This window comes from Anopheles ziemanni, chromosome 3 (genome assembly GCF_943734765.1).
Source record: "Anopheles ziemanni chromosome 3, idAnoZiCoDA_A2_x.2, whole genome shotgun sequence".
NCBI classification, from domain to species: Eukaryota; Metazoa; Arthropoda; class Insecta; order Diptera; family Culicidae; genus Anopheles; species Anopheles ziemanni.
The window spans coordinates 23,076,147-23,102,912 of record NC_080706.1 but is presented as its reverse complement, the minus strand read 5'-3'; the positions used below and the strand labels follow the sequence as shown (position 1 = coordinate 23,102,912).

The 26,766-nt window shown below is 48.9% G+C and overlaps 1 protein-coding gene across 1 annotated transcript; it reads left to right on the top strand.

Annotated features, from left to right (window-relative positions):
* Positions 1 to 17,378: 17,378 nt before the first annotated feature.
* LOC131284359 (uncharacterized) lies at positions 17,379 to 26,447 on the top strand. Its single transcript, XM_058313213.1, has 2 exons — positions 17,379 to 17,417; positions 22,788 to 26,447. Exons 1-2 carry the CDS (start codon positions 17,379 to 17,381, stop codon positions 26,445 to 26,447), a joined length of 3,699 nt encoding a protein of 1,232 aa, XP_058169196.1.
* The last annotated feature ends 319 nt before the right edge of the window (positions 26,448 to 26,766 follow it).

The window sequence follows — 26,766 nt, the reverse complement described above, 5'->3', positions numbered from 1 at the left end:
AACGTGAACGACGATGACGCCGATGCTGGTGATGGCAGAGGCGCGCGGTAATTAAAGAAAAACGGGGAACGGCCAGGAACGCACGAGCGACGAACACGAGGCAAAACAGCTGCAATGCAATTCGTTGTTTTTTTCTTCTCGCGCCGGCTGCATCGCCAAGTGCATTTTTCACGGACACCAAATATTGCATCGAGCCGCGAGGGCAAGTTTGAATTTTAGCGAACGCAACACGTGGCATGGCATGGCATGCTGAATGTAAAAAAAAACGACTTGAAGACGAAGCAATGGCGAATAAAAAGGAAAACATGCGCCGGGTGTCACTTTTCGGTACACACCTCTGTATATACGGCCAATTGCTTGTGCAAGTGTTCGGCAGAAGATAAGGATAAACAGGAAAACGCACGTGCTTGCGCATCCGCTCCAGTTGCAAGCTGCATTTTTGAAGTCTCGCAGCATGGAACACGTTGGTTGTGCAGCTGAATATTTCAAAATGACAGTTTGCTGAAGCAGTCACAATTTTATTTGGTTTCATTTTTTAAATTAATCGTTTAATTAACCTTTTTCGAAGGAATATTGTGGCAAGTTTTGTATTTTGCTTGTAACAGTTTCTGAAGAATCGAATTTTCGGGCTGTTTTCCAATTTCTTTGTAGTCATTATGTAAATTGTTCAATCATTTATAGGCTTTTTCTGCTTACTCATATTCCAACTTTAAATTTCTGTGAAAACATTTCCCATACCGTTATTCGTAGAAAGTTATAGAAGTTGTGAGAAGTAACTTAAAATTTTGCAGAAATGTTACAAGTTTGTGGAAACCCTTTCGGAACATTGTGGGGATTTCGTGAAGCCACTGACCGAGGGCTAGTTTCGCTCGCAAACAGTAGTGGACGAAGTGGGTGGGATTGCTGGATCGACATCACCCATTCTGGTCGGTCTGGAGTTCCAGGCGTTCGGGTGGTAATCTTCTCTATGCCCATTACCCATCCTTCTGCCGGCATCGGATCACCCCCGGAGGGGGTGGATCGTTCCTTGTCTTTCACCTCGTCGTCGTCCGACCCTCAGCAGATAGCATTCCTCCTCGGGGTTGGTTTTCCAAACCCGACCCTTTTGCGCTGGCGAACTTGATGACGAACGGAAAATTCGCATCTCACACCGTCTCGCTCTGGCCTGTTCCTGTTTTTCCCCCATTGGCACCGAACGAACTGAAAACCAAATCACCCACCCTCACGCCCGCAAGTGCCAGCCACCGACCGAACGGTGTCCCCTTGCGTGTCCTTCGTACTTCGGTCCTTTTTATAGGTCTCCCCTTGCCCTACGCTTGCTCACAGTATGGAAAAGATACACACAAATGTAGGGACCGGGCGAACCCTTGGCAGGGGCGGGGGCAGTGTTGGAGCCGGCGCGGCGTCACATGACTCTTCCCGAGTGTGTGTGTGTGTGTATGTATGTGCCATGATGGTGTCTTTTCCTTCCCCGAGCTCTCGGCATACTACTGGGAGTCTTCCCAGCAATCAACCCAACGGCCCAAGCGGTAGCAAACGACGACGCGGCTACGAAGCAGGATATAAATAAATTTCTCCTTAACCGTCCCTCCTTTCTTTCTTTCTCACACGCCAGCCAAACGAAACGTCAGCAGCGCAAAGTCGCTCGTACGGTTGCTTGGCGAGGCCTTCGTCATATAGTAGACCTTGTTTCTCTGCACGAAACAAGGGAACATTCCACTGGCGGCTAAAATTACGGAACTCTATGCATTAAAGCCGAAAACCGTGTTTATAGAATGTGACAAGGAAATTTGAGGCAAATTGCTAGAATAAGAGGAAAATACTGCTGTTTTGATTTAAATTTCACACAAAATAAGGTTTATTTTTAAATGTAAAGCCCATAATAAATGTAATAACTGATTTTGTTACCAAATTTCTGTATTCCCTGAAATGCAAAATGTTTTGCAATGAGTTCAATGTCATAACCGAATCCTTATCACCATCATTGCACCGTAACTCAGATTTTTCTTTTAATGCAAATGAATTTAAAAGAATATATCGGACATTCGTATTGTAGAGCCATCAATGATGGGTATTTGATATTTAAATGACCTGTTCATCCTGAAGAACTTCCTGGAGCAAACCATCGTTGCTGTTTTGCTACTAACTTGATATTGATATTTTAAATCAGAGGCAAGGTTTCACAAATATAAAAATGCACAAATACAAGTTAAAACAAAACTTAAAATTATCAGTGAACATTAAAATCGGTCATTAAATGTTATTCAAATCTCAACACATGAACAATCTTGTTACATATAAATAAAACCAACAAATTGCGTGCAGTATATTAAGTTGTTTGGGCATTGGGATTAGTGTTATTTTTTATACTCTCGTTTAGATTTTCATTACCAAAATTGGTCTAAATTTTGGAATCGATTTGCCCAAAGCTTCTTTAGGCGAATCGCTTCCAAATTTTGGTGAATCGCTTCTTGGCAGTTTCAACAGAAAGAAGTTCTCTCCCGCTGTATAATTTTAGTCTTGCCCTGTTTGGTCGACGGTAGATAACACCCTGCACACTGAATGTTCAGACTCCGTCCGCCCGTACGTACCATCCGAAAGACCGTCCATATACCAGTCGAGCAAAAACACATCGACCCGGCGATCGAGCGGAGAGGAATGGGAAATGATGGAATATGGAAGATTGAACCCCGCCGACGCGCACATTCCTCATCGTACATCCCGTGCGTTGCTCTCTCTCTCTCACCTCCTCTTTGTCAGCTCGTTCGTCCATGATGCCCATGGGGGTTGGTGCTGCTGCTGCTGCTGCTGCTTTTTTGTGTCATGGCTCTCTGCGTTCGAGGGGGTTTCCTTGCTCTTTTCAACTTACCTTGTTGTGTGGGCTCGAGTAGTTGCTCGTTCCCTCTCGCTCTGGCGTTCACACGGCTGCTTTTGCTTGCGGGTTTCCGCTCGTTCGCCGACGGTTGCGTGCTGTGTGAGCTTATAGCGTGCTGGATAGAGAGGGGTCCTTATTCCGCCGCGTTCCTAAACCCAGCACCATTTCTGCTGTATGTAATATCTAAACGCCCTAGCTGCTCGGTTCGAGCGTTTCTTTCCTCCCAGTGAAATATTTGTTGACGAAAGTACGAGGGTCTATTTTCCAGGCCGTTATACGCTACACAGGCTTCGTAGAGTACGGTCGATTTTGGCATAGAGGTCGATTATGGAGGGTATTTGATGCCATATTTTCGAAGAATATCTGAAAGGATGTATTCTAGTTGCAATTTTCCTTTAACTCCTTTAATTGAATTTAAAATTAGTATGAAAACATCCCCTACAGATTTTTTTAAATGTTTTGTTTTATATATCAATACAATTAAATTTACTTTTAAATAATTTACTAAGTACTTGTTTTGCCAAAAGAAGTCAAGAAAATCAACAAACATTTACAAAGAAGGGAACAAACATTTACAAGGAGCATAGTATTTTTTTTTCAAATTTTACCAACCGTACTTTTGTGTACTGAACCACGCTATGTGACCCGATGGTGTCACCCTGTTGGGGAGCGATCTTTCCTGCCCCGACCAACAACGAGGCGACTGTGTTGATGAGTCAGTTGTGAAGGTAGCAGGAACGGTTCCACCTTGAGCAACTTGTGTAGTATCTTATATGAGACCATTCGCGTCGTTCCATGCCGTTCCATTCCGTTCCGTTCTGCGTCCGGTTTGCCTTCGGACCCGTCCAAGCCGTCGCTGCGTCGCGGCTGAACCTTCGCAACGCGGCTCAGCCTACTTGTGCGGGTTTTTATTTTATTTTCATAGATATTTTTTCCCTTTTTACATTCGCTCTCTTGTTGTTGCGTGCTTGCCAGTCCGTGCCTCTTTGTGCTTTGCATCGCGAACGCCTTGTATTTTCCGTACGCTTCCGTTCCGTTCGTCATTCGATGGCGTTTATTTTACTTTTTTCGTCATTTTTTATTCACCCTCTTGCCCCTGTCGGTCACCGTCCTTCCTAGTCTTTATCTCGCGCTACGCGATCGCCCCGCGTACAAACATTTCCTTTTCCCTTTGCGCGTCCGGTTGCGCCGTCTTGCTTGGCTTTCTTTTACTCGCCACGGCCGTCGTCGTCGTCGTCGTCGTCATCATCGCGCTATCGTTTCGAAGCTACGGTTTTTTCCCTCCTCGACACCGTTTGCTACGTGTTCAGCTCGCTCCTTTGCGCTTGTGTGCGCTGTATTGCGCCCTGCCTTTTCTTTCCTTAGCTCGCACTAAACGCTACCTCGTATCGAGGCTTTTTGTTCGTGTCGAGTATTCCAGAGGATTAATGTACGCGTTTTTGCGGACCATCTCTAGCTTCTTGTAGCTTTTTCCTGCTCACAAATACCGTCCATCCCCTTCTTATGCGCACGAGAAGCAAGCTCGAAACACCATCGAGGGAACGTTTCACCAGCCAGCACAACCATGGCTTAAAATAAAAGCAATCGCCAAACGTATACCACACTGTGTAGGCGAAATGGTCAAAATTTGTAGAATCTATTCAATAACAAAATGTCTTAAAAATAATTCAAATAAAATAGTTTCATTAATATTTCGCAGGTACTTTTCAAAATCATTTTGATACGAGATAGGATAAGTATTTCCGTAGGCACATTTCAAAATTATTTCTATAAAAGACATGATAACATTTTTATATGTCATAGAGTATATTTAATATTGATAAAAAATACTCGCACATACCAACCGTTGTTTGAAACTGGAATAAATTAAAAACTTCCTTAAGCTTAAGATGTCAACACTTTTCACCATTCCAACTTAGTTGTGCAAGTACTGTTAATTCCTTTTTTGGCCAACCCAGCCCATAGTGAGGCAAAGACGAACGCAACAACGCAACAACGACGCGTCGAACGGTCGTCGGAACGCAAGGATGAATAAAAATAAAGTAAAAGGAAGTGAGGGAGAGAGATAGACCCAGAGGGAGGCCAGCGGGAAAAACGAAACGAGATGGAATTGGAATTGGTTTGGGTGGATTTTTATACCATTTTTTCCTCTCCCTATTTTCTTGACGTCTTCGCCCCCCGTGCTCGCTGGCACTCTTTTCCCACCGTTGTTGCCGCTTTGTGTTCGCCTTTTCCCATTTTCCGTTTTTGTACCGCCCGGTCGGAGCTGCTTGGTCGATGTGCGTCTCCGTCGACGACGGTGAAGTCGTTTGGGTTGATGATTTTTCCCCGCTCGCACTCTTCTGGTGCCCGTGCTCACGCTATGCGTATCTCGCTCGTTCGATCGCGCCCGTCCCTTTCCCACCAGCGCACACCCTTCGGAGACCTTCTTGAGGGGGAATGTACTGTTTCAGCGCGGCCGAAGAAAAGAAAAATGGATTGGAAGGCATAATGGTCGCGGTGTGAGGGTGGGATAAATGGGAGGGGGAGGCGAGGAGTGCGAAGGGAACGATCGGCGTTGATGTGGTGCGTTCGTGGGTGCTGCGGAAGGCAGAGTGAGCGAGCAAAGGGATGGGCGAGAAAAGGTGGCTGGATCGAAGGAGGTGGAGAAGACATCACGTGGAGTTTTGGATCAACCCGGGGGAAAGTAGGCTATGGAAAGAGAGTCGCACACTCGCCTATGGATGGTGCTGTTGCCGGTCGGTTGGCTGGCAAGAGGGGAACGTGTGTGTGTGTGTGAAGGGAAGGAACGGGCCGGGGTCTGAGCGATGGGCGGAATGGATTTTGGAATGTTCGGACGGGCGTGTGGAAGGGCCGAACACAGGCACACGGCAGCGGCAATGGCAACATTAAGCAGCAACAGCAGCAAAGGCAAAGGCAACCCGGGTTCCATTCGCCCGTGAGACTGAGGAAAGGAAATGGGAAAATGATCGGCCCTGGCAGGTGGGGTGAGGGGGCGAGTTGGACGGTGGAAGAGAGGCCGCCTGCTTGGGGATTGGGGTTATTGTGCGTACGTGGTGCGCGCGAGCGGCTGGTGTGCTGGTGGCCAAAAAGAAACACAAGGGATTTCGAACAGACTTACCAAGCGAGGGGATTCGGGGAAGCGGCCGTGGGGTGGTAGGGAAGGAGGAGGCATCACAATGAACGGGACGGCGTCTTCACGGTGGAGCTCTCGGGGGTTTCGGATGTCCCCGGAGCGGAATGGCAAGACACGGTGCTCGCTCCGGTACGAGGCGAAGGATGCCAGCGAGAAATGATAACGACGACGTTTGAGGTTAAGGAAGATTTGATGCACGGGTCACCCCGGTCGAGGGAGGGTGTGGTGAGTGGGATTCTGGCAGAAAGCACGAAATTACTGTGACGGTGATGGTAAAGAATTTCGCCACAGTCTTTATTCAAATATTGGTACTTACCTAAATTGAACATACATTTTTGTGACACTCTTATTTTTGGATACTTCGTTCTCAATGGGAACAGAAAAAAGTAATTAAATGTATGGTTATAATAGCACAAACTATAAAATTATCAAAAGGTTTGGTTTCAGACATTTTCAACAACAACACGTATCAATTAACAATTGTATAGAATTTGGTAACAACATGAAAACATCTTAAGCTTTTGATAACAATTAAAAATTATTTAATAATATAAATTTTCAAACTCACAGTTAATTGACGACAAAATATAAACAGAACAGAACAAAATAAACAGAATGCGAAACTACCAACATAGCTTCAACATAGTTAAAAACAAAGTGTAATAGATACTATGAGACTGCTTAAAAAATCCGGAAATATTCAAAATGTATTTTGATATGAAACTGTGTTCGTTTGTTACCATGTAACAGTGCATTATTTATCGTATAAAAGCAATAAATTTAGAAAAAAAAAATGTTGATGTAATAAATTAGAGTCGATAATAACCTTAGCATAGTTCAGAATGATAGAAAATTGAAAATAATATAAATATTACAATTTTTTGCGAAGTAAGTTGAGCGTTTTATAAGGCTCGCGTTCATGAAGAATGTCATAAAGAAAAGTGGATTTCAGTTTGATCAATTTAAAGTAAGTGTGTTTTTTTAATTCCTGTAAAATTATTAAATCTTCGACTTGAATTGATGTGGGTTTATAAAATTTTTAAAAAGTTATGAATTAGTTTGATTTTTTTCTTCTTTAGTTAAATTCTTTGAAACCAACTGAAACTTTTCAATATTCAATTGGTACTGCTCAACACATAACTTTACCGGGAGCAACAGAAACCTTCGCGCCGGAACGGTGGACCTTGCCGTGTCTACGTGTTTACAGGATGGTGCGCATTGCGCTCCGGTTCCGGGAAGCAACTTCCTCCGGACGCCAATCTCCAGCAATACTGGTTCGATTGGAGCGGGAGAGCGGGGAACAGCACAGCAGGGTCACCTGCGGAGGATGCCTCAGACACTTTGCGATAATCGTGGCGAGGTGGCCTTCTCGCGTGAAGTCCGCGCGCACAACGAAGTCCGCGAGCGAGATAATCTCTTATCTCCGCCCGTTGGGACGCTGGTCAGTTTCGATTAGCCGGAGTTACTGCTGTTTTTTTCCTCCGTCGAATCGGTTCCGCTGATTGGCGTATGGGTTTTCCGTTAGCATTTCACTACGCTTCTTACAATTTAACCGCCAATTATTTTGAATGATCGGGGCACTTGTTTTTCTTGCGTTCTGTTGGACAATGTAACGACATTTTTGAACGTATTTTCAATGTTTCTGGTCATCTTCATTTCGAATTTATTTCTAGCACATGCTTCCGTCCGTTGGAAAGCACATGTTTCGAAGTTCAAAAATGCGGCAGACTATTTTTAGTTTCTTTTTTGTCTCAAAATCATAGAACACGCAATGGAGTCAGATTCTCTCCGCAAAGAGTCAGCCCGATCGGTCCCCCCGTATGCCATCCTCCCATCCTCTGGCAGATGTTTGGTTCCGGAAAAGCGGATCCCATTCTCTCCATTCCCCCTCCCTGAAGCTGCTGGTAAGAAAGATGAACGATTCCTTTTAACATTTTTTTTGTGACTCCTGCTATGGTACCTCGTGAAAATTATCTTTTCCGTTCCCGAGTTCAGGATGTTTTTTTTCTCTCTTTTCTATTTTCGCGCTCTCGATCGAAGTGTTTTTCACGAGGGGGAGGTTAAGAAAAAGAAAGAGAAAGAAGGAATAGGGATCTGCCGGGATGTGTGAAACTGTTTTTTTGTTTCAGTTTTCTCCTGCATATTTTTCCGCCCGTTAAGGTCGGGAAAAACTTTACCCCAAATAGAAAGGGCACGCTTGAGGAACGTCCCTTTTGGTTTTCGGCAAGTGCCCTTCTTCTCCGGTTCTTCTTTCTGGTGGTGCCCTTGAAGGGATGGAAAGTCCATTTCCATCGATAACGGGGCACGGCAATCCCTACGCGTGTGGGGTTTTTGTTATCCGCATCCCTTCTCGGAGCGCCAACGATTCGTAGTCCTACACAGAAACACGCCGCCTGCTGAGGAACTAGCGAAACGATCCGACGTTCGTCCGTCGCTTCGTTGTAAACTATACGAAAACGATGCTGGGCGCGCATTCGCAATTCGAAAAACCCACGTGTTCGATTGGTTCGAAACACCTTTCGGCGCCCGCCAGGGACGGATTGATTGCACGCGGGTTATATGGCCTGTGGTTGTGGCGCAATGGAGCAGCATGGTGGCTCCGGCATTGAGCGCGTACGTTCAACATGTCGCACTTCAGATGTCAGTGGCATTCTTTGACGCTCGCTGTGGTCGTCGCAAGGATTCGAAAATTTAAATCGGCAGTTGATCGATTGAACGGGAGCGAATTGAACATAAATTATATAATATTTTCTTACTTATGTGGCTCTACAATCGCTGAGTGGCCTTGGTCTGAAGTCAGATTATAATAGAAGCAAATGAAACATACAAAGAGCAACTAAAATGAATCATTGCAAGTAAAACAATATCATGGACCGATAAAAGTACTTAGTTTTACTTAGTTGAATTTGGACGACTATAAACCAATCAACTGAGATTGTTCATAACTACGAACGTAAATATTACCTAATAAACGATACTTTATGAATGTTTCGAAACTAAGTTGTTGGAGGAGTAAATCTTATGTAACGGATAGGAAAATATAGATGATTGAACCAAATATTATGTTTTAAAACCCAAAAATTAATTATAAAATTGTAGTAAAATTGAATGAATATGAAATAATTTAATGAGAAATGTTGAAAATAGTGTCATTGAAAATAAGTTTGAAATACCGTCAAACAACTTTGGCTCTATGCCATGAGTTTTCTCTAAGAAACACAGCTTTTAGTTTATGATTTTAATTTTGTTCCTCTTCATATGCTTTTTGCCATCTCTTAGGGATGCATTCTCTGAATGCGTCCAAATGATTACTGCGACCGCAGCCGTTTTTAGCGGAACAAGCACATCCAATAAAGAATCCATGCGAAGCGATACTGTAAAAGTGTGATGGCCGCTTATTTAAGTAACACTCTCTTGGGGAGCATTTGCAAGCGCGTTTGTTTTGATTTGCAAACAAAAGGAGCGTATACTTCTTACAAATGGCTCGCAAACTTACTGTAGCTAAGAGGAGTGGCTATCGGGCTATCGTGTGCCGCCATCGCATTGAACATTCCGCCATCGCTGAATGCTGGTTGGCCATCGCACTATTGCTTTGGATTAGTACACTATACATGCAGTCGCTGTACTGAGTTGGATAAAATTGAAGGGTGATGTATGTTAATTAATTTAACTTCTGCTAATACTTGTCACTAAATGTTAGTTTCTTTTTTCAGTAATATTCGTTTAAGTAGCTCATGTATACACCACCAAAGAAACATTTGCCGTAACATTTATTTAGATATTTTTATAATTTGCTGTAAGTTTTTTTTATTACTTCCAAATACTTATCTACACCGTTAACCATAGTTTTTCCCAAGTTTTTACGAATTCTTCTTCTACATTTACATCACGGTCGCTATGGTGGAGACCTGCGGTCGGATTGTTCGACTCCGCCGTAAAGTCCCAACTCCAGAAGGACACATGCCTCGGACACTCGCGGCGCGCGTTTGTGCGTATTTTCTGTTCCTCTCTCTTAGTATCTCTCGTGTTCGACGAGTTCTGCAGCAGTACGCTTCTTGTTGGCTTTATTTTATTTAAACTGGTCGTTATTTTTGTTTTATTTCTCATTTTCGAATATTTTGTTTTTCTTTTCTTGCCTTTTCTCCGTTTTCTGTTGCCCCTTGATGCCTTGACTCTTCCAGTGCGTCCAGTTCGCCGTACTTCATCCTGGTTGTGTCGTGCGGTGTGTGTGTGTGTGTGTGTGTGTGTATATGCCGCTTGGTCGTTCCGTCGGTTGTTCCGGTGATTCAGAAGGCGCAGGCTGACTGGCCTCTGGGCCCTCCCAACCCAGTCCTAAATGACACCGTCATCTTTTGGTTCCAATCTCTTAAGAGGCGCGCGCGCGCGCTCGGAAAGTTGCAAAGTTGGACCGTAAAGTTTTTGCCCGCTCGGGAGGGACACGATGGGAGGGTGGTTTATCGATGGGGTGGAAGATGCCTGGCGGGATGGGATGGGGGGGGAGAGGTGGAAGGTTCTTCTCTTGCTTGATCCATCGCCGTGGTGCCCCCGCAGTTGGAAATATGCCGTTGTATTTTAGTGGGAAACGAAGGTAGATCGTCTGAAGCTGTGTTGGAGTCCGCACAGGTCAGGAGGGTTGGTTGGCGGTGCGAGGAAAGACGGTGGTCTCGTTTCCTTGCATCGTCGCCAGCCATCGTCGTCATTCGCAATCGTCGTCGTCGTCGTCGTCGCCGCGTTGATGTCGCCGTCCCCGCAACACCGTCGCGGCCGCGTTCGTGAAGAGAGCGAATTCCCCTTTAATATTATATTTCCCTCCCAGCATCGTCGAAAATGAACCTTCGCCAACCCGCGGACTCCTTCACGGCGTTGCTGCTGCTTTGTGGCCTGTTTGTTGTGTTTCTCTCCGGTCGGCCGCTGCCGCTTCTCGAATCGAGCGGTTCGAATATGTTTCGCCTGCTCGAGGTCTCTTATACCTCGGCCTTCCGCCAACATCCACCGCTGCCACACTCCGCTCACGCATCGGCACCGTACACCGCCGCCTCCATTCGCCGATGATGAGGCCATGGGCTGCCGTCGCGTTTCTTTTCCGCCTCTCTATCGCGCCTCGTCCGCCGCGCTCGTCCGCCGCCGATTGCCGTCCCGCATGATGCGCTCCCTCGGTTGGGAATTTGAGTTCGAGTTCGAGCGGTTCGAGCGTTCGTTTGAACATAATGCTGGGTTGGTGCGACGGCGGCTGGGGATGGGCATGCGACGCGGTACGGCAGGAAAACAGCCAGCGTCGTCGTCGTCGTCGTCGTCGTCGTCGAGTTGATGGCAACATTGGCAGCAGCCATCGGTAAAATAGCATCAGGCCAAAGCCAGCTATAGAGCGTAGCACAGGCAACAACAGCGAACAGCTCGAGGGGAAGGGACGCTGTCGAAGGGCTGGGGAACTGAGAAGGGTGTGCGGTTGAAACGCTCGCTCTGTATCCGCCATCGATCGCGTTGCCGTCCGTCCGTACGTTCGCTTTGTGTGCGCCCCGGTCGCTCGCTCTGCGGTCTGTTGGTGCGATGTGCTGTGCTGTGCTATGTTGTGCACCGAAACTATGGTACACCGAGGGCTCTGGCACACTTGGGTTGCGAGCATTTTGTCTGTTGGTCAAAACTTTATTCCATAGCTTATTGAGTTGAGTTTATTTTCCATGGGTTAATATCGACAGCATAGGAATTATATATGCTTTCATTGAATCAGGTAGTTTAAGATAAATATTAGGATGTAAAATTGACTTAACTAGAATCTTTAAAATAAACTTTCAATTTTACAAATGCTCCATCAAAGTATCCTTACCGTCGATTAAATTGGTTCAAAACATGAATATGAATATTGAGTATCAAAATTATGTTCCTAATGATTAATGTTTCCAACGTACTGGACGAGAATAGAACATTTCTACTTGTATTGTGCAATTCTCACAGCTCATTCTACTTTTGGTTATCGAATCATTCAGCTGTTGCATAATTTAAGCAGAACGTTTCGTTTTCTTGAATCTTCGTTATCATTTTGTCTTTAAAGGTTTTGCTAAAGCTAATGTAGTTTACGTTCTGACGTACAAAAAAAAAAATATCTAAACATAATATATTTTGGATGAGGCATGCGTTTTTAAAGATGTTTAAAAACACGGCGTGTTACAGAAGTATGATTGTCAAACCTCTAAGCACGTTTGGCTAAGAAAGCATGCAATGTTTGATTGAGCGTTTTGACCATTTTCACTGGTCGGTTTCCAGTGTGCCGCATACCACAGGCAGCAGCACCAGTGTTCAGCTCCGGTGCGATTGAGCCGCCGCGGCTGCTCGCTAGCCTGCTGCTGCTGCTTCTTTTGCTGCTGCCCACTCTACCCCGCCTGTGCTGGCCGTGGCGGCCCTCGAAAGCGCGCCGTCCGGTGTTCGGTCGAATCGTGTCGTCGTTGCTTCATTCCGCGTGCGGCTGCTGTGTTTTCCACCCGCCCCGTCACCCTGCAGCACACAGCTGACACACAGCGTTTTCCCTTCGTTTCGGTGCGGTGTGTGCTGGTTTTTTTCCCCCTTCTTCCCTTGCCTCGCCTGCAAGCCCACCCGCCCGCTGCCCGCTGTTGGATTCGGTGCCGTGGTGGCGTTGCCGTGTGTCCCCCGCCATTGCGCTGAGCACACCGAAAACCTCCCAAACTCCCCGACAGCCGGCCCAGGTCGTACCACTGGCTTCTCCCAGCTGTGGATGTGTGTTTTTGCCTGCTTCAGCTTCGCTTTGGAAAGCGCTGCAGCAGGCTTTGCTTTGCGCCAGCCCCTATATCAGCCGACGGTCGAAGCAGGAAGGCTGCGCCAAGCGGAGCGAGCGAGAACGAGGGCTGTGTGAGGTGTTTTTTTGCCCCCTTGGTTACCGAGTATCGTGCGTCTCGCTCGCCAGCTGTGCTCCCTGTTTCGCTCGCTCGCCAATGGCGCAGAGCGGCCCACGGTTTGCGTGCCTCGACGATGCTGTGCTGTCATATCTCTTTTCGTTCTCCTTTCCGCCTCGCTATCGTCGCCTCGCCCTCGATCGGCATCCCCCTGGTGCGAGCGCAGGGAGACTCGGGGGTTTTTTTCCTTCGCATTTATTTTCGGGGTTGTTTTCTACACGACCAAGCAGGCAACGACGGACGAAGGAACGACGCAGGCCGGGCGTGCAAGCGTTTTGCCTAACCATCAGGGGTTTTATATCTTCTCGTTCGTCCTCGTCCGTCGACGGCGGCGGGTTTTTGTGTGAGCTTCATATATCCCTCCCTACCCTTCGCCACTTCGCACCCCTTCGATCCAGCGCGACCATTTGCACCGTTCGCCCTTTCATGTGTTGTTTTTTTTTCTATATAGTGTTTCTCTTCTGTCTTTTTTCCCCCTTTTTTTGTGTTGCCGTGCCTGCTCGAATCCGGAATGGAATGTTTTTCTCGGTGTCGTTTCGAGTTCGAGTCCTCGCTGCTTCCTTCGGGTCCGTGCGTTCCAACAACCCCTGATGATGGACCGACCACCGAGCGAAGCAATAGCAGTTTCAACAATGCACAGCCACACACACACACACACAAGCGCGCGCGTACGAACGCACGCACACAACCACAGGCACATGTGGACACCACCGGGTTGGGTTCAGATTGGGTGGTGAACGATGGAAGAAAAACTCGTCCGCAAGTGACGGTAACTCCCGGGTGGGGTTGGTGGGCTGCCGGCAGCAAAAACGAAGGAAAAAATACTCATATTGGGCAGAATGGCGCATATAAACCCTGTTGTAGCAGAAGCAGACCAGAGATTGAAGCGCAGAGGGTAACCTGTCATGCGGACGGTTGGAACAGCCCGAAACGAAGCGTTCGAAGCACCAAACCGGAATATAAAACATCCACATCGTACCACCCCCACCCACTGCTAGCCCATCCGGCCCGTTTCCCTGCCCCTCGCTTCCACCTTGCCACTGCTTCCTCCACAATTGAATCCATCTCATCTTGGCCCTCCGCTCCCAGGGTTTTCCCGCGTCGCTCTTATCCTGACCAACAGTGTTTTTCTTTTTTTTTCCTCCCTTTGCCTCGTTGTTGTTTACCCATTGCGTCTTTTTTGCGTGCGTGTTTTTGTGCTCCTACTCTCAGCGTCCCATCCCTGACCCGAGCGATCCTAGGGTGTCCTCTTTGGAGTTTGGCACTAGGAAAATACGCGAAACTTCGTTTCGTTCCATTTGGGGGTTTTTCCTTCTCTCCGCATGACACTCCACAAAGCAGAACGTGGTCGTTCCAGACTCGCCATATCCTTAGATAGAGTACGCTGGACTGTGGGAGGGTTGAGACGGGGGAAAATTCGCACCCGAGAGGACAACCGAAACGGAAAGAAAAAATCAGCCAAACAAGAATAAAATAAAGGAATCCTTTTTGCTTCGAGTTTCGGTGTGGTGAGTGGGTTGGGAAACATACAATCTTTTTCCTTCGGGCGGTAAAACACCGTAACACCCTTTGGCCGACGATGTCAGGAAGTGAGCGAAAATACGACTTTTGGCGGGCAAAAGGCAAACTACACCACCAACTTCGCCAATACATCTTTGCACACCGAGGTTCACGTGCAAGCTCGTCTTACCGACCGGCCTGGCCGTGGTCGTGGAGTAAGGAGGTTGTTTTCGATTTCGCATTCTTGAAGGGACGCACCTGACGGATGATGATGAGTTCCGCTCCGCGAGTTGCCCGAGTTTTGACGCAGCACCGAGCAACGGCGCGGAGGGTTTCCTTTTTTGCACTTGGAGCCGGCAATAGGGTTTCGGGTTCGTCTATCGTGGTATCTACGGTGCTCAGGTGTGTTTTGTTTTGATTTGAAAGCGGGCTAGAATCGCCGGAAAAGGGTTCGCAATCATCTGGTCGGGCAGATGGTGCCCGTGTGTCTGTATGTGTGTTGAGGACAACGTAATAAACATTAAACATCATTTATGGACTCTTCTCAGAAATTCTGTCGTCGTCGAATTTGAACGTCCGTTGGTCTGCACGCAGCAATCAGATGAACACTCATTTCCTTTTTGAATTGGCGGTTTAGAGATCTGTATACATTCTGTTCTCGTATCGCCTACTACGATTGTAACTAGATTGGATCTTGTTTCAGTTCTTTTTTGCGTTTTTCACAAAGTTGTGTCCACTGTTTGTAGTTTAGGGCACTGAAACCGAAGCATCAAACTTGTGATTCAATACAAACAAAGATCAATTGCCAAACTGGGGTTTCGGCTTTTTCAGAGTATGTTTTATTTTAAGAGTTATTAGTAGAGTAGTTTTAAGAGTTATTAATTTGCTAAAAACAGTTTATAAGCGTGGTATACGATAAGAATAAAATGGTTAAAGAAATAGGGTTATACTTACAACAATTAATGACCTTTAACCGTACGCGAACAATTCGTGTGATCCAAAATTACTGTCACAATTGACAGCTCGCGCAATGAAAACAAAAACAGGTCCTCTACGTGATTGAAGAAAAATGAAATAATGTAAGACATTCCCTCCCCTGTGCAGCAAAACACCCCTCGCGCAACCATGTGAGACGCTTTGTCGGTACCCCGGAACGATCCTTATTTGTACCGCAAAACAGAACTCATACAATGGATGCAAGTGCCACCTGATCGGATGTCTTATTGCGTGCAAGTGTGCCGATGGCCATACGCACCTCAAGCGGTGTGGCGCTACAGGTCTCCATCAATCACAACGACGTGTTCCATATACGGTTGAAGCTTCTTTCCGTGATAAGAAATAGCAAGCGGTTCGGATTTTCCCAACAAACACTAAACTTGAACCTACAGGAAAAAGGGACTCTTCGTTAGACCAACTGACCGATACTTCAGAGGTATTCTTCAACCTGAGATCGAGGTGTCCCGCATACCTGCACGAACGGCCCGAATTTGGTCTCACACAAAATCGCATCGTTGTACGCAGGCAGGACACGCACGTCCTGCCTATGATTTCCTTTCCAGGTATCCTCGGGCCCAACCCTCGGTACCTTTCCGTAACGGTGGTGCGTAGGTGTACCGAAAGGACTCTGAAGCCCATTATTGGGTCGTCCGTTGTGCTTCGTTGGTTCGTTGCTGTGTGTGTGCTTTTTTTTCTTACAGGCCAACACAGTACAGGCAGCCGCATCCTGGCCGAAGCCCTGACAGCTACGTACCCCAAGCCCTCTAATGCCCGTATTGCCTTCGTTTCGCCCCGCGGGTCGGAGGATCTACTGATCGTCGGTTCTCCTTTCGTCATCCCTTCGCCTCAACCTCGATCCTGAGCAAGGCTCTTCAACGCCGGTGTGGGTCAGCGTCCCAAAAGAGGATTAGGACCCGGCCGAAGAAGGACCTCCGGATGGACGGTCAATCCGGTCCGAGCGTTTCGTTTCGAATGGGACCGGGATCGTTTCCTTTGCGGTACCCTTCTCCCATGCCACCGTTCTGCCCGTGCGCTCGTTCAGTTGCGCTCTTGGAGCGATTCCATCCCGGCCTCAAGGATGACAGCTCGATATTGTGTGTAGGGTGCCCGATGCGTTACTTCCCGGCCCATATCATCCTGGAGCAGCAGCAGCGCGTCACGATGAGCCTGCAAACGTTATGCAGCGTTCCAATGACGACGCACACGGTCGCTGAAGGAAGGGGATTTCGCCTGCAGTGCGAGTGCGATGGAATAACCCAACCACCGCCGCACACTGGCTCCTGTCTCTTTTCGTTCGCACACCAGCATTCGCTAACACACACGCTCTCTTGCTCTCTCTCACGCGTGCTCTTGCTCTTTCTTGCGACCGTTTTTTTCCTCTTGCATCGTACTTCGCTCCTCTCACCTTCGCTCTCCCCTTCGCTCTCTTCCTCTGCCCAGCCGTTGGGCACCGATGGTACGGAAAAGTTCGGCTGGAAGTTTCCGTCAGTCCCTCGCCGGCATTCGAACTGTTCGCACGCAGACCGCACGCTCCGGTGCGATCCGTTTTGACTCGATTTCACGAGAGTTTCGTTTCGTGTTCGGTGCGATCTTTTTTCGAAACGCGCTCGCTTTCCGTTTCAGAGTAGTGTGTGCTCGATGAGGCGCATTGTGTTGTGAACTGGGCAGACAGGTAAACCTTGTGCAAAAGATTGTGCTTAGAAGTTGTGTGGAATAAATTTATAATTCGAACGAGAAACAACAAAAAAAAAAAACCCAAAACCAAACCCAACCAGAGTTCTTTGCGTGACATTGGTGAGCAGCGAGAATCGACAGTGTGTGGCTTTGTTGTGATGGTCGGTGTTGGTCCTGTGTGACGGTTCTATCCACTGGCCTGGATGTGTAACGGCGGCCGCTGTGATCTCGTCGGTGCCCTTTTACTACCGTCTACCGTGGCCAGCTCGTTGGCGGATAGCAGCCGATCTCAATGTGTATCATAGAACATCCCCTCGACGGTGGTTATGCTGTAAGTTTCACCGAATTTCACCAACGAATACCAAACATCTCAAGCCTTCCTTTCGGCGGATCAATGCTACCAATTTAACTGATCCTGCGAACCGCGCCGGATCGATGCAAATCGAATCGAGTGGTCAAGTGTTTGTTTGTGTTTATGTTTTTGGCGCGCTCTGGGAGTTGTGTGGTGTGATGTGGTGTCCGCTGAACGACGACGGACTGCAAACGGCGTGCAGATTCACCAGCATCGGGCGTAAACAGCGCCGTAATGGATGGAAAGAGTGACGGGTGGATTGTTTACTGTGTGTGCGTGGGTGGGGGGAGAAGAAATTGAATCGAAAAATGTGCCTTACCAACTTTTACTGGTTGGTTGGTAAAAAAATGAATCCGTTTGTGGACGATCGAAATCGATGGCAAAAAGCGTACCAAAATGTATGGATGCTGATGGGTTCCTTTTTTGTGTGCCTTGTAAATATTCTGTGCTTCAGTTCATGTGAATATTTAATGCTTTGCTACCTTTTTCTACTTGTGCAATTTTGTGGCGAAAGAATATGCAGAAAAAAAATATCTAAAAATATGTTTAGTTATTTTGGCCCGCCAAATGTGTAATTTCTCTGTTGTCCAGAGGATCAGCAAAACATCACCGTTTTGTCCTGCTTTTTTTCGCTGTGAATGTATTTGCCAAACAGAAGCCTCCAAAATTGGCGGGTGGACAAACCATCACAATACACGAAACAGTTGCTAGCGACAACAACAAATGCACCCGTCCTCTGTTTTCCTCATTGATGAAGTTTCTCGTCTACTTGGATTCGCGTTTTCGAAACGGTGAACCACCTGAGAGCGGGCTCGGAAAAAGGCGTTGCGGTGGAAAGCAAAACACACGAAAAAAGAAACCTTGCCTGCATTTCATTGCACACTGGCCTGGTGCAGGCCGAAACGGCGGAAAAGCGTGAGACCGAACCGACACACACCATGGCACGGGGGTCGAACGTCGACGGGCGTTAGTTCATCATTATCAAACATCATCAAATTCTCTCCACCCCGGCACATAAAAAAAACACACACACACACACATTACAACAACGACGGGTCGGAAAAGTGCCTTGGAGGCGATGCCTCCGGCCACAACAACAACGCCAGCGCTGTGCGGCTAAGACGGCATGCTTTGGACACCGCTCACCTTCTTCCCCTACTTCCAATCATCATCACCTCCCCCTCCCCCCACTCCACCCATTCGAGATCTGTCTGTCTTTTTGCGCTATGGTGCCCGCGCCATTGCTTTCCACCCCATCATCCAATCCGTTTTGCTGCACCGTTTTCCCCCGCCCCGCCCCCTTGATCGTCCACCCCGTCAAAATGGCGTGGGCCTCCCGCTTCCGAGGGTCTCAAGTAATCCGCCCGTTTCCCAAGCGAACGAAGCGCTGCGAAAGACGGGTCGAAAACGGGGGAAAAAACAAATGAGAAAAAAAAGGCTTGATCAAAAGTTAATTTCAAGACCCACAAGTCCAGCGACGAATGGTACACGGGTGGAGGGGGAGCCTCTGTCTCATCCAAGCAGGCGCGTGTTTGGCAAAGGCCTGCGGTTTGCTTTTTCTTTACTCTTTCTCTTCCCCATCTTCGCCCCCCTCCCCCCAACATTGCTTCTCCACCGACGAGTTTCGTAGTTTTACGGCGGGTGCTTTTTGTTCGCCTCTTCCATTGCACGTTCTTCCTTCGCGGTGTAATGAACTGGGGGGCGCTGGGAGCGAGCCACTAATAAACTCTTCTCCTCTTTCTTTGCACCACCGTTGCGTGCACGGCGAAGCACGGTGGAAAACCGGAGGGCAGGAGAAATTGACGCAAAGGCATGTCAAAAGAGAAGAGCGACGGGGTCCGGGGGGAGGTGTAACGAGCAGCGAGGGGACACGGGAAAGAGAGGGGCGAAAGATGCGAGAAAGATGGATGGAAGCGAAAACCCCGTTAACTATTTTTCCCCGAAGAGTTTAATAATCTTTCGCGCCGAGGCCGCGCGGTCGCCATGGTTACTGGTTTGCGGGAGGGAGGGAATGGGGGGACGAAGAGGGTGGAGAAATGGGGATCCACCAAGACGCGAGATTCTTGCGCTCTTTTCTCTCGATCTCGACCCGCGTGATCTTTCCGACACATCCAGCATTTCGCCGTTCGACACTTTGTTGCAGCACTTTGAGCGAAACCGGGAAGAGTTAAACGACGAAGAGGACGACGGCTTGCTCCTTTGGAACAACTCTCGCCATTCTCTGACCAACGCCAAACCAAAACGTGTGTATAAGATTCGTCTCCCTCCAATTTTTTTGTCCGTCGATCGGTTGAGCCCGCGGAAAACATTGGGAAATCATTTCTCGTGTGGTTTCCCCTCTATCTGCGCGAGACGCTTTGTTGACGAAATAAATTTATCGCAGTACAAAATCGGTGTGCTCGATCGGGAAGACGCAAACTTAAGGTAAACGATGACGAGTTGGTTTGCGTGCGAAGTAAAACTTCCAAACACTTAAAAATGAGAAGAGTGGGACGTATTCCGTTTTTAAGGACATTAATATTTCCTTTCGGAGGATTTTATAATTATTTGAAGCTTCTTCATCCCAGGATTCAACAAATTGATGGTGAGTCACATCCATCTCACACACTTGAATGGATGCGAATAAAAAGAAAGACGATTTTTTTTTAGTCCCAAATCCAACGGTCGAGTGGGAGTTTTTCGAGTCGAAAGAACCACGAATTCGGACCACGCAGCTTTCCTCCCACACACGCGTCTTTAGATGGGAGTGACCAACGATTGGAGTTGTGGCGATTGTTGCCGATGACCTCGGCTTATACAGCGTCATCTACGGCCACCACAAGTTTGCGTGGCTCGGAACTCCATCCTTTCCTTTCGGCTTTGCTTGGCAGGTCTTTCTATGACGTGAAAAACAGTTTTCCCCTGCTTTGGGCTGGCGGGAGTGAAGAGAAGCTGAATAAACCAACTCCCAAACGGGTCACGCAACGGGCTGCCGTCGTCGTGAAGGCAGGCACCATCATCTAACCCGGCAACCTCGACTCCAGTCGAACTTTTCTTTCCAACACGGCGCTCGTTGGGATTCCGTTTTTCCGCTTGCCTGACTAAAGTAGGCCATGGAGCGGGCCTTCGCGAACGGGAGGACGACGAAGGCTCCTTGCAGCAGGTGTATTACAGAACGGAACCTTCCATATCCAGCACAGCAGGAAACTAAAATAATTTTCATTGATTTTAGTTTTACTCTTTTCTGCTTTCTCTCTGTCTTTCTTTCGCAGCTTTTGCCAGCAGAGGTGCGAAACTAAAATAAAACTTTTGAAAATATTCAAACAAACACTTTGTGCCTCCCGCGGGAGAAGCGGGTGGGATTTTGGAAAGTGGACAACTTCCTTTGACAAGATTTCCACGTTCGTACGCGCACCCCCTTTGACGAGACGTGCGCACCCGCGCACCCCCAGAGAGAACCTCTAATTCGTAACTCCACGACAACGTCGTGACTATTTTGTTAATGGGTGGGCGACGAAAAGTCCGAAAAAAAACTACAAAAAATACTACCTCTGTGTTGGTATGTGTGCGTGATTCGTCCACCTGCGCTAAGATGAATATGCACGCAAGGGGACCATCTCCCGTGTTCCACAGGTTAGCGCCAAGTTTTCCACACCTCCGCGTTGCGTTTCCTGCAAGTTATTTTTAAGCGGGAAAGTAAAATAGAAAAAAAACCTCAGATGCTATTTTTAATACCTTCTCGCAGCGCGACTGAAAAATGTATGAACTTTTTTTATCGCAATCCTAACGGTCAAACACGTCAACGATTTTGGGTGAATCACTTTTGGGATATTTTTTAATTTTCAAATAATCCAGGATGATCTTTTCCACTGAAGAACGAACCAACGAGCAGGGAAACACTTCTTATAATTGATTATAATTTAATCCTATTTCGGACTAAATAGATAAAATGATGTGAGAAGAAAATTGTAAAATTGGCCACGTGTAAAGGAAACCCCATTAACAAACATCATTTAAGTATTTAGTTAGAAAGCATAACCATGAAGATCAGAAACATGAAATTTGATCAATCAGTCGTCTAGACCATAAACACATCAAAACAGCAAGTGTTCGGCGCTGTATCGTAAACAAGCCACACTTGGACAAATTATTCGCGAATTAACCATCCCTTCGCCAAAGCAAAGCCGCCACGCTTCATCGTGTATATACCAATAAAACACACACCCAGCCGAGACGAGCCTCCGGCTTAGCAAGCACAATCATTCTGAAGACGCTCCTACGACGGCCAGGTTCCATCCACTTGTGGAAGGATTATAAATTTTCATGAATGAACTTCTCGAACCGCGGAGCGAATCGGGTTCGGGTCGGGGAGGCGTAGACGGATGGATGGTACCTGTTGGCGGGCAGGGCAGGAAGGCAAATAAATATGGATTGCCATTCATATCGCGCCCGCCCGTCCGCCCGCCCGCCCGCCCGTCCGCCCGCCCGCCCGCTCGCTTTTCCCGATGGTTTGGGATTTAGTTGGCTCAGAAGAATCGCGTTTGGTTTATGGTCGGGTAGGAAGTAGAAAATAGCCAAAAAAAATGGGAAGAAACAAAAAATGGTACCATCGAACACAACACAACCCAACTCTTCGAGACAGAAGTTGGTCCGGTATCGGAAGCGCCGGAATCGACGAGATTGGCGGTTGTAAAGACGGCAAACCATATGATTTTTACGACCGTTTATCGCTTTTAATTTATGTGGTTATTGTAGTACGATTGGGATGCGTTTGGTCGTTTCATTGATGTTCGTCGCGTCGTTCCGCGTCGGATTGTTTGTGTCTGATCGGCCCATTCAAGATCCGCGACCTACTGCGGTACTATTCTTCCGGGTTTTGGGCTGCGCATCGTCACCTTGGAAATTGTCGTTCAGGGCTTGCTTCGATAGCTGGGTGTTTGTTTTTGTAAGGAGGTAGAATAATTCTACACGAAGAAAGCGAAATGTTCGTCTGATTCAACAGAAATCAATTAACGATATTATACAATCTCTTATTTCTTGAACAAAACGTTCATTTTCCTGGATTTATGCCTTTCATTTCGTTTCTCTATGCATTTCTTCGTTCATTTTTATCAATGTTACTAGGCAACTTTTTTACTGGGGTTTCAAAACGACCAATTTACGATTGTTGTGTTGCTAAGTGGTCGCACTCAAGCTTAGATTGTGTAGTTTGTTTTTTGATTAGTAACAATTCGTTTTATTATTAAAAAACTCAACTATATTTGTTACATTTTATCTGAAGTGATAAAAAAATTAGTTATTTTTAGCACAAATTTTGCATCGCAACCTAAAACTAATGTGACAATCTTGTTTCTCTCCTTGTTTCGGCAGCATTCGACATTGAAAATGGGTCAAGATACGGAAGCTACAATGGCCACGGCCATCACCTCGCCCAACGGGGACACCCTTACCAGCAGCAGTACCGGCGGTGGCGCCTCTTCGCCCCTGTGCGGCAACAAGCGCAAATATGAGGAAATTTCCATGGACACACCCGCGGCACCGGCGGCCGCCACCTCCCCGGTCGACAGCGAAATGATCGTGGACGTGGTGGTGTACGTTAAGCAAGGCACAGACCTGGAAGGAACAGCTTCCCAGGGGCCAACGGTGGCCTCCGAAGGTAGTGACGAGGTGAACGATGGAATTAAGGCCTGCAAGAGCCCTCGCTACGATGACGAAGCGATGCCACAGGAGCAGGAGGAGGAGGAGCAGAGAGGTGGCAGTGCAATGGAGGAGGCGGAAAGGCCGGCGGTCGTCAATGTGAAAACTTCCGAAGGACACGAAAGTGTGCTCAGTAGTAGCTCAAATGCCGCCCTAACGGCAACGTCGACGACGACGAGTTCGAGCAACGGAAGCAGTACGCCATCAGTCTGCAGTCCGTTCATAACCGCCGCCCCGACGATCCTCAGCCCGACGGCACCGATCCTCCTGACGACCCCGTTGCCATCGGAGGAGAATGCCATCGCGAAGCTGGAAGCGGTCGCCGTGCCGGGGGAAACCAGCTGGAACTGCGAGCCCATCGTGGACAGCATTAGCAAGCTGCAGGCGGTAGCGGTACCGGGCGAGACGTGGGGCGGTGCAAGTGATAGCACCCGATCGACGCTGGCCACTACGTTGCTCGTGGCGGACGATCTGGACGACGACGATGACGACTTCGAGGACGATTTCGACGACGATGAGACGATCCTTCCCGGCTACTCGTCGATGCGGTACCCCTGCTCGCCGAACCGTGGCACAACGGTGGCCTCGCTCGGCGGAGTTCCCGGTGGTCCAGCCAGTGGATACGTCACACCCGCGTACCCGAAACCGGGCTACTTCCCGGAACCGTACCAGAACTGTGCGCGTACTGGGGCGGCCAACAATGGCGCGCAGCAGTACGCCAACCGGGGGTACGGATGGGCGCAGCACGGCTACTACTCACCCCCGTACGAACCACCATCCTCGCAACAGACGATCCGGTGTGCGGAGAATGGGAAGAGCTACTTCGAGCTCGGTTCCGCCAACTACAGCAGCGCTGGTGCGGCCGGCATCGGTCCGGGCGGTTCTCCTATGAACGGCCCGATGGGAGTCGCACCGCCTCAGCAACAGCAACAGCAGCAGCAGCAGCAGCAACCGCAGGGTCCTTTCGGTGGACCCGGAGTGATGGGCGGTCCGAGACAGCACCATCTGAAGCGGTGCTGCGATGGGCGCAACATGTCCTGCAGCAACAAGCAGTGCTACAAGGAGCGCCGGCTGAAGATGATGAACCTTTCCATGTTCAAGCTCGCCCGGTTCCGGCAGGCATCCGATCAGTCGCTCTACCGCTCGGTGCTGATCTGCAACACGCTCAAGTCGATCGAGCGCGAAATAGACAACGAGAACAAAGAGTTCACCCACCACCACCAGCACCAACAGCAGCAGCATCAACAGCAGCAACAACAACAGCAACATCATCAGCATCACCAGCATCAGCAACACTTGCAGCAACAGCACCACTACCATCTACAGCAGCAACATCAGCAGCAGCAACAGCAGCAGCAGCAGCAGCATGCAGCGGGAATGCACCATCAGCAGTTACCACCACCACTACCGCCACCGTCCGGTGCGAACGTTCCGACGGCGGAATACTTTGGTAACCGAGGCATCGGAGGTGGAGCACCATCCAACAACCGACCGTACGGTGCACAGGGCGGCGATTCGTCCACCATCACCATGCAACTATCCCCGTACGATCAGCAGCAGCAACAGCAGCAGCAGCACCAGCAGCAACACGTGCTGCATCCCCTGCATCATCACCATCACCTGCAGCACCACCATCATCATCCGCATCCGCAGTCGCAGCAGCAGCATCACCACCTGCACCACCACCATCCGCTACATCCGATGGCACCGCATCATGCCAACAGCAACCCGCTGAAGGATCCCCAGTCGGGACGGGCAACTCCGTTCCCTGCAGCAGCGGCAGCACCAGCAACAGCGACCGGTAGCAACTGTGATAGTGGCTCGACCAGCAACAGCAATAGTAGCAGCAGCAGCAGCAGTAGTAGTATTAGTAGTAGTAGCACCGGCAACAGTACAACCCCAGCAAGCAGCACCTCCGCCTACCAGCAGCCACAGGTTCATCCATCGCTGCATCAGCAGCACCACCACCAGCCGGAACCGATGCAGCAGGATCAGCAAATGCAATCGCTGCATCATCATCACCACCACCACCAGCAACAGCAGACGCACCACGAACCGGACACGAGCGGGTTCACCGATGACGATTGCACCCGCCCAATCAACTGGGGTTCGGTGTTAAGCCTTTCGTCGCAATCCGCACTGGATCCACTGACCGGGAACGATCTGTTCGTGACATCGCCGACGGGACCCGAGCCGGTCGTGTCGTCCGTCGTGGTCGTGGACAGCTGTGATGAGGATAGCTTAGTCGACGGTGATGGTACTGGTGGTAGCAGTTCCTCCTCAAGCACAACCCCAAACTCCCAGAGCGGACCGCAGGTGGTGGGAGGGAGTGGAGTGGAAGGAGTCGATGGACAGAGCGGAGGAGCATCAACTAGGACCGTCGTCGTGTCCGGGAGTAATCCTAATGGATCTGGATCGGATGGAGCGTCGGGTGGTGATGCGACCGCAATGGTTGTAGATGGCAATGGTGCGGACCTGGGGGTTGTCGAGAGTGTGACCAACACAACGGGCAGCAATAGCAGTAGTGTTAGTGGTAGTAGTAGCGGAAGCAACGGAAATAGTACAACAACGACATCGTCCTCTACCGCCACGAACGATGTCAACGGTGGGGATGATGTGGACATGGACAGTGGAGTTTCGCAAGTGGCAGTAGCTAGTATACGCCGCTCGCTGGAGGGTGATCGAGGGAGCAGTGCTTCGGACGCTGATGACGTGGTAGACCCAAGCGTCCCGGCTGCACCATCGGCAACGGCAGCCACCGGGAGTGACGGTGACGATCACTCGATCTCGTCCAGCTCAACGACGACGCTAACCTCGCTTACCACGCTCACCAGCAGCAACAGTAGCAGCAGCGTAGGAAGTGGCCGAGGTGACAGCAGTACCCATCTTACGACGCTCACGAGTAGCAGCGCGGTTTCGCCACTGCTTTCATCCTGCGCTTCGGCCATGCAACACTACAGCACGCTTCAGCAGCAGCACCACCTGCATGCCTTCCAACATCACCAGCTGCATCAACACCACCAGCATCCGGTGGCCGCAGCAGCAGGAAGCGGAAACCTTACTGGAACGACGGGATCGAATGGCAGCAGCGGGATAAGCGCCACCAGCGGCAGCTCGAGCTGCTGGGAGTTTGCCTACCTCGACATGGATCTCGGGACGACGCACGAGCTGTACGATATGTTTCCGAGCTGCTACAAGATCACCTCGTTCAACTCCGGCGACCACGTCGACATGCTGGGCCTCAAGGGACCGATGCTGGAAGGTCCCAGCAAGGTCGTGTGCGGCGACAACGAGATGGACTCGTTCACGACGCACATCATGGTCGGCAGTTAGTATTAAACCGCCGCACGACACGCGGATCCCGCTGACTTGGATTGAATTGTCGTCGTCGTCGTCTTGATTGTTGTTGATGCTGATCCAATCTGCCGGATCGATCGAACGGAGATGGCTGTGCGTTTGTTGTGTGCTTACTAGACGTTACTAAAAGAAAACAAACAGACGGGTGAGAAGGGGTAGTAGTTTACAAAGTACTTCCAAGTGCAGCAGCGGGTGTGGTGATATCGCACCAACCCGGAATGGGTTTGTGGTTCCTTACGGCAAGTTAGTTTCTTAAGTGGGCCGCACCGGAGAACACCCGTGTCCCCCCTCCCCG

Excerpts from the sequence above, each read along its gene's own strand:
- LOC131284359 (XM_058313213.1), top strand. The coding sequence starts at position 17,379 with ATGTGTATCATAGAACATCCCCTCGACGGTGGTTATGCT. Across the intron at positions 17,418-22,787 it reads CCCTCGACGGTGGTTATGCT|CATTCGACATTGAAAATGGG; the intron begins GTAAGTTTCACC and ends TTGTTTCGGCAG.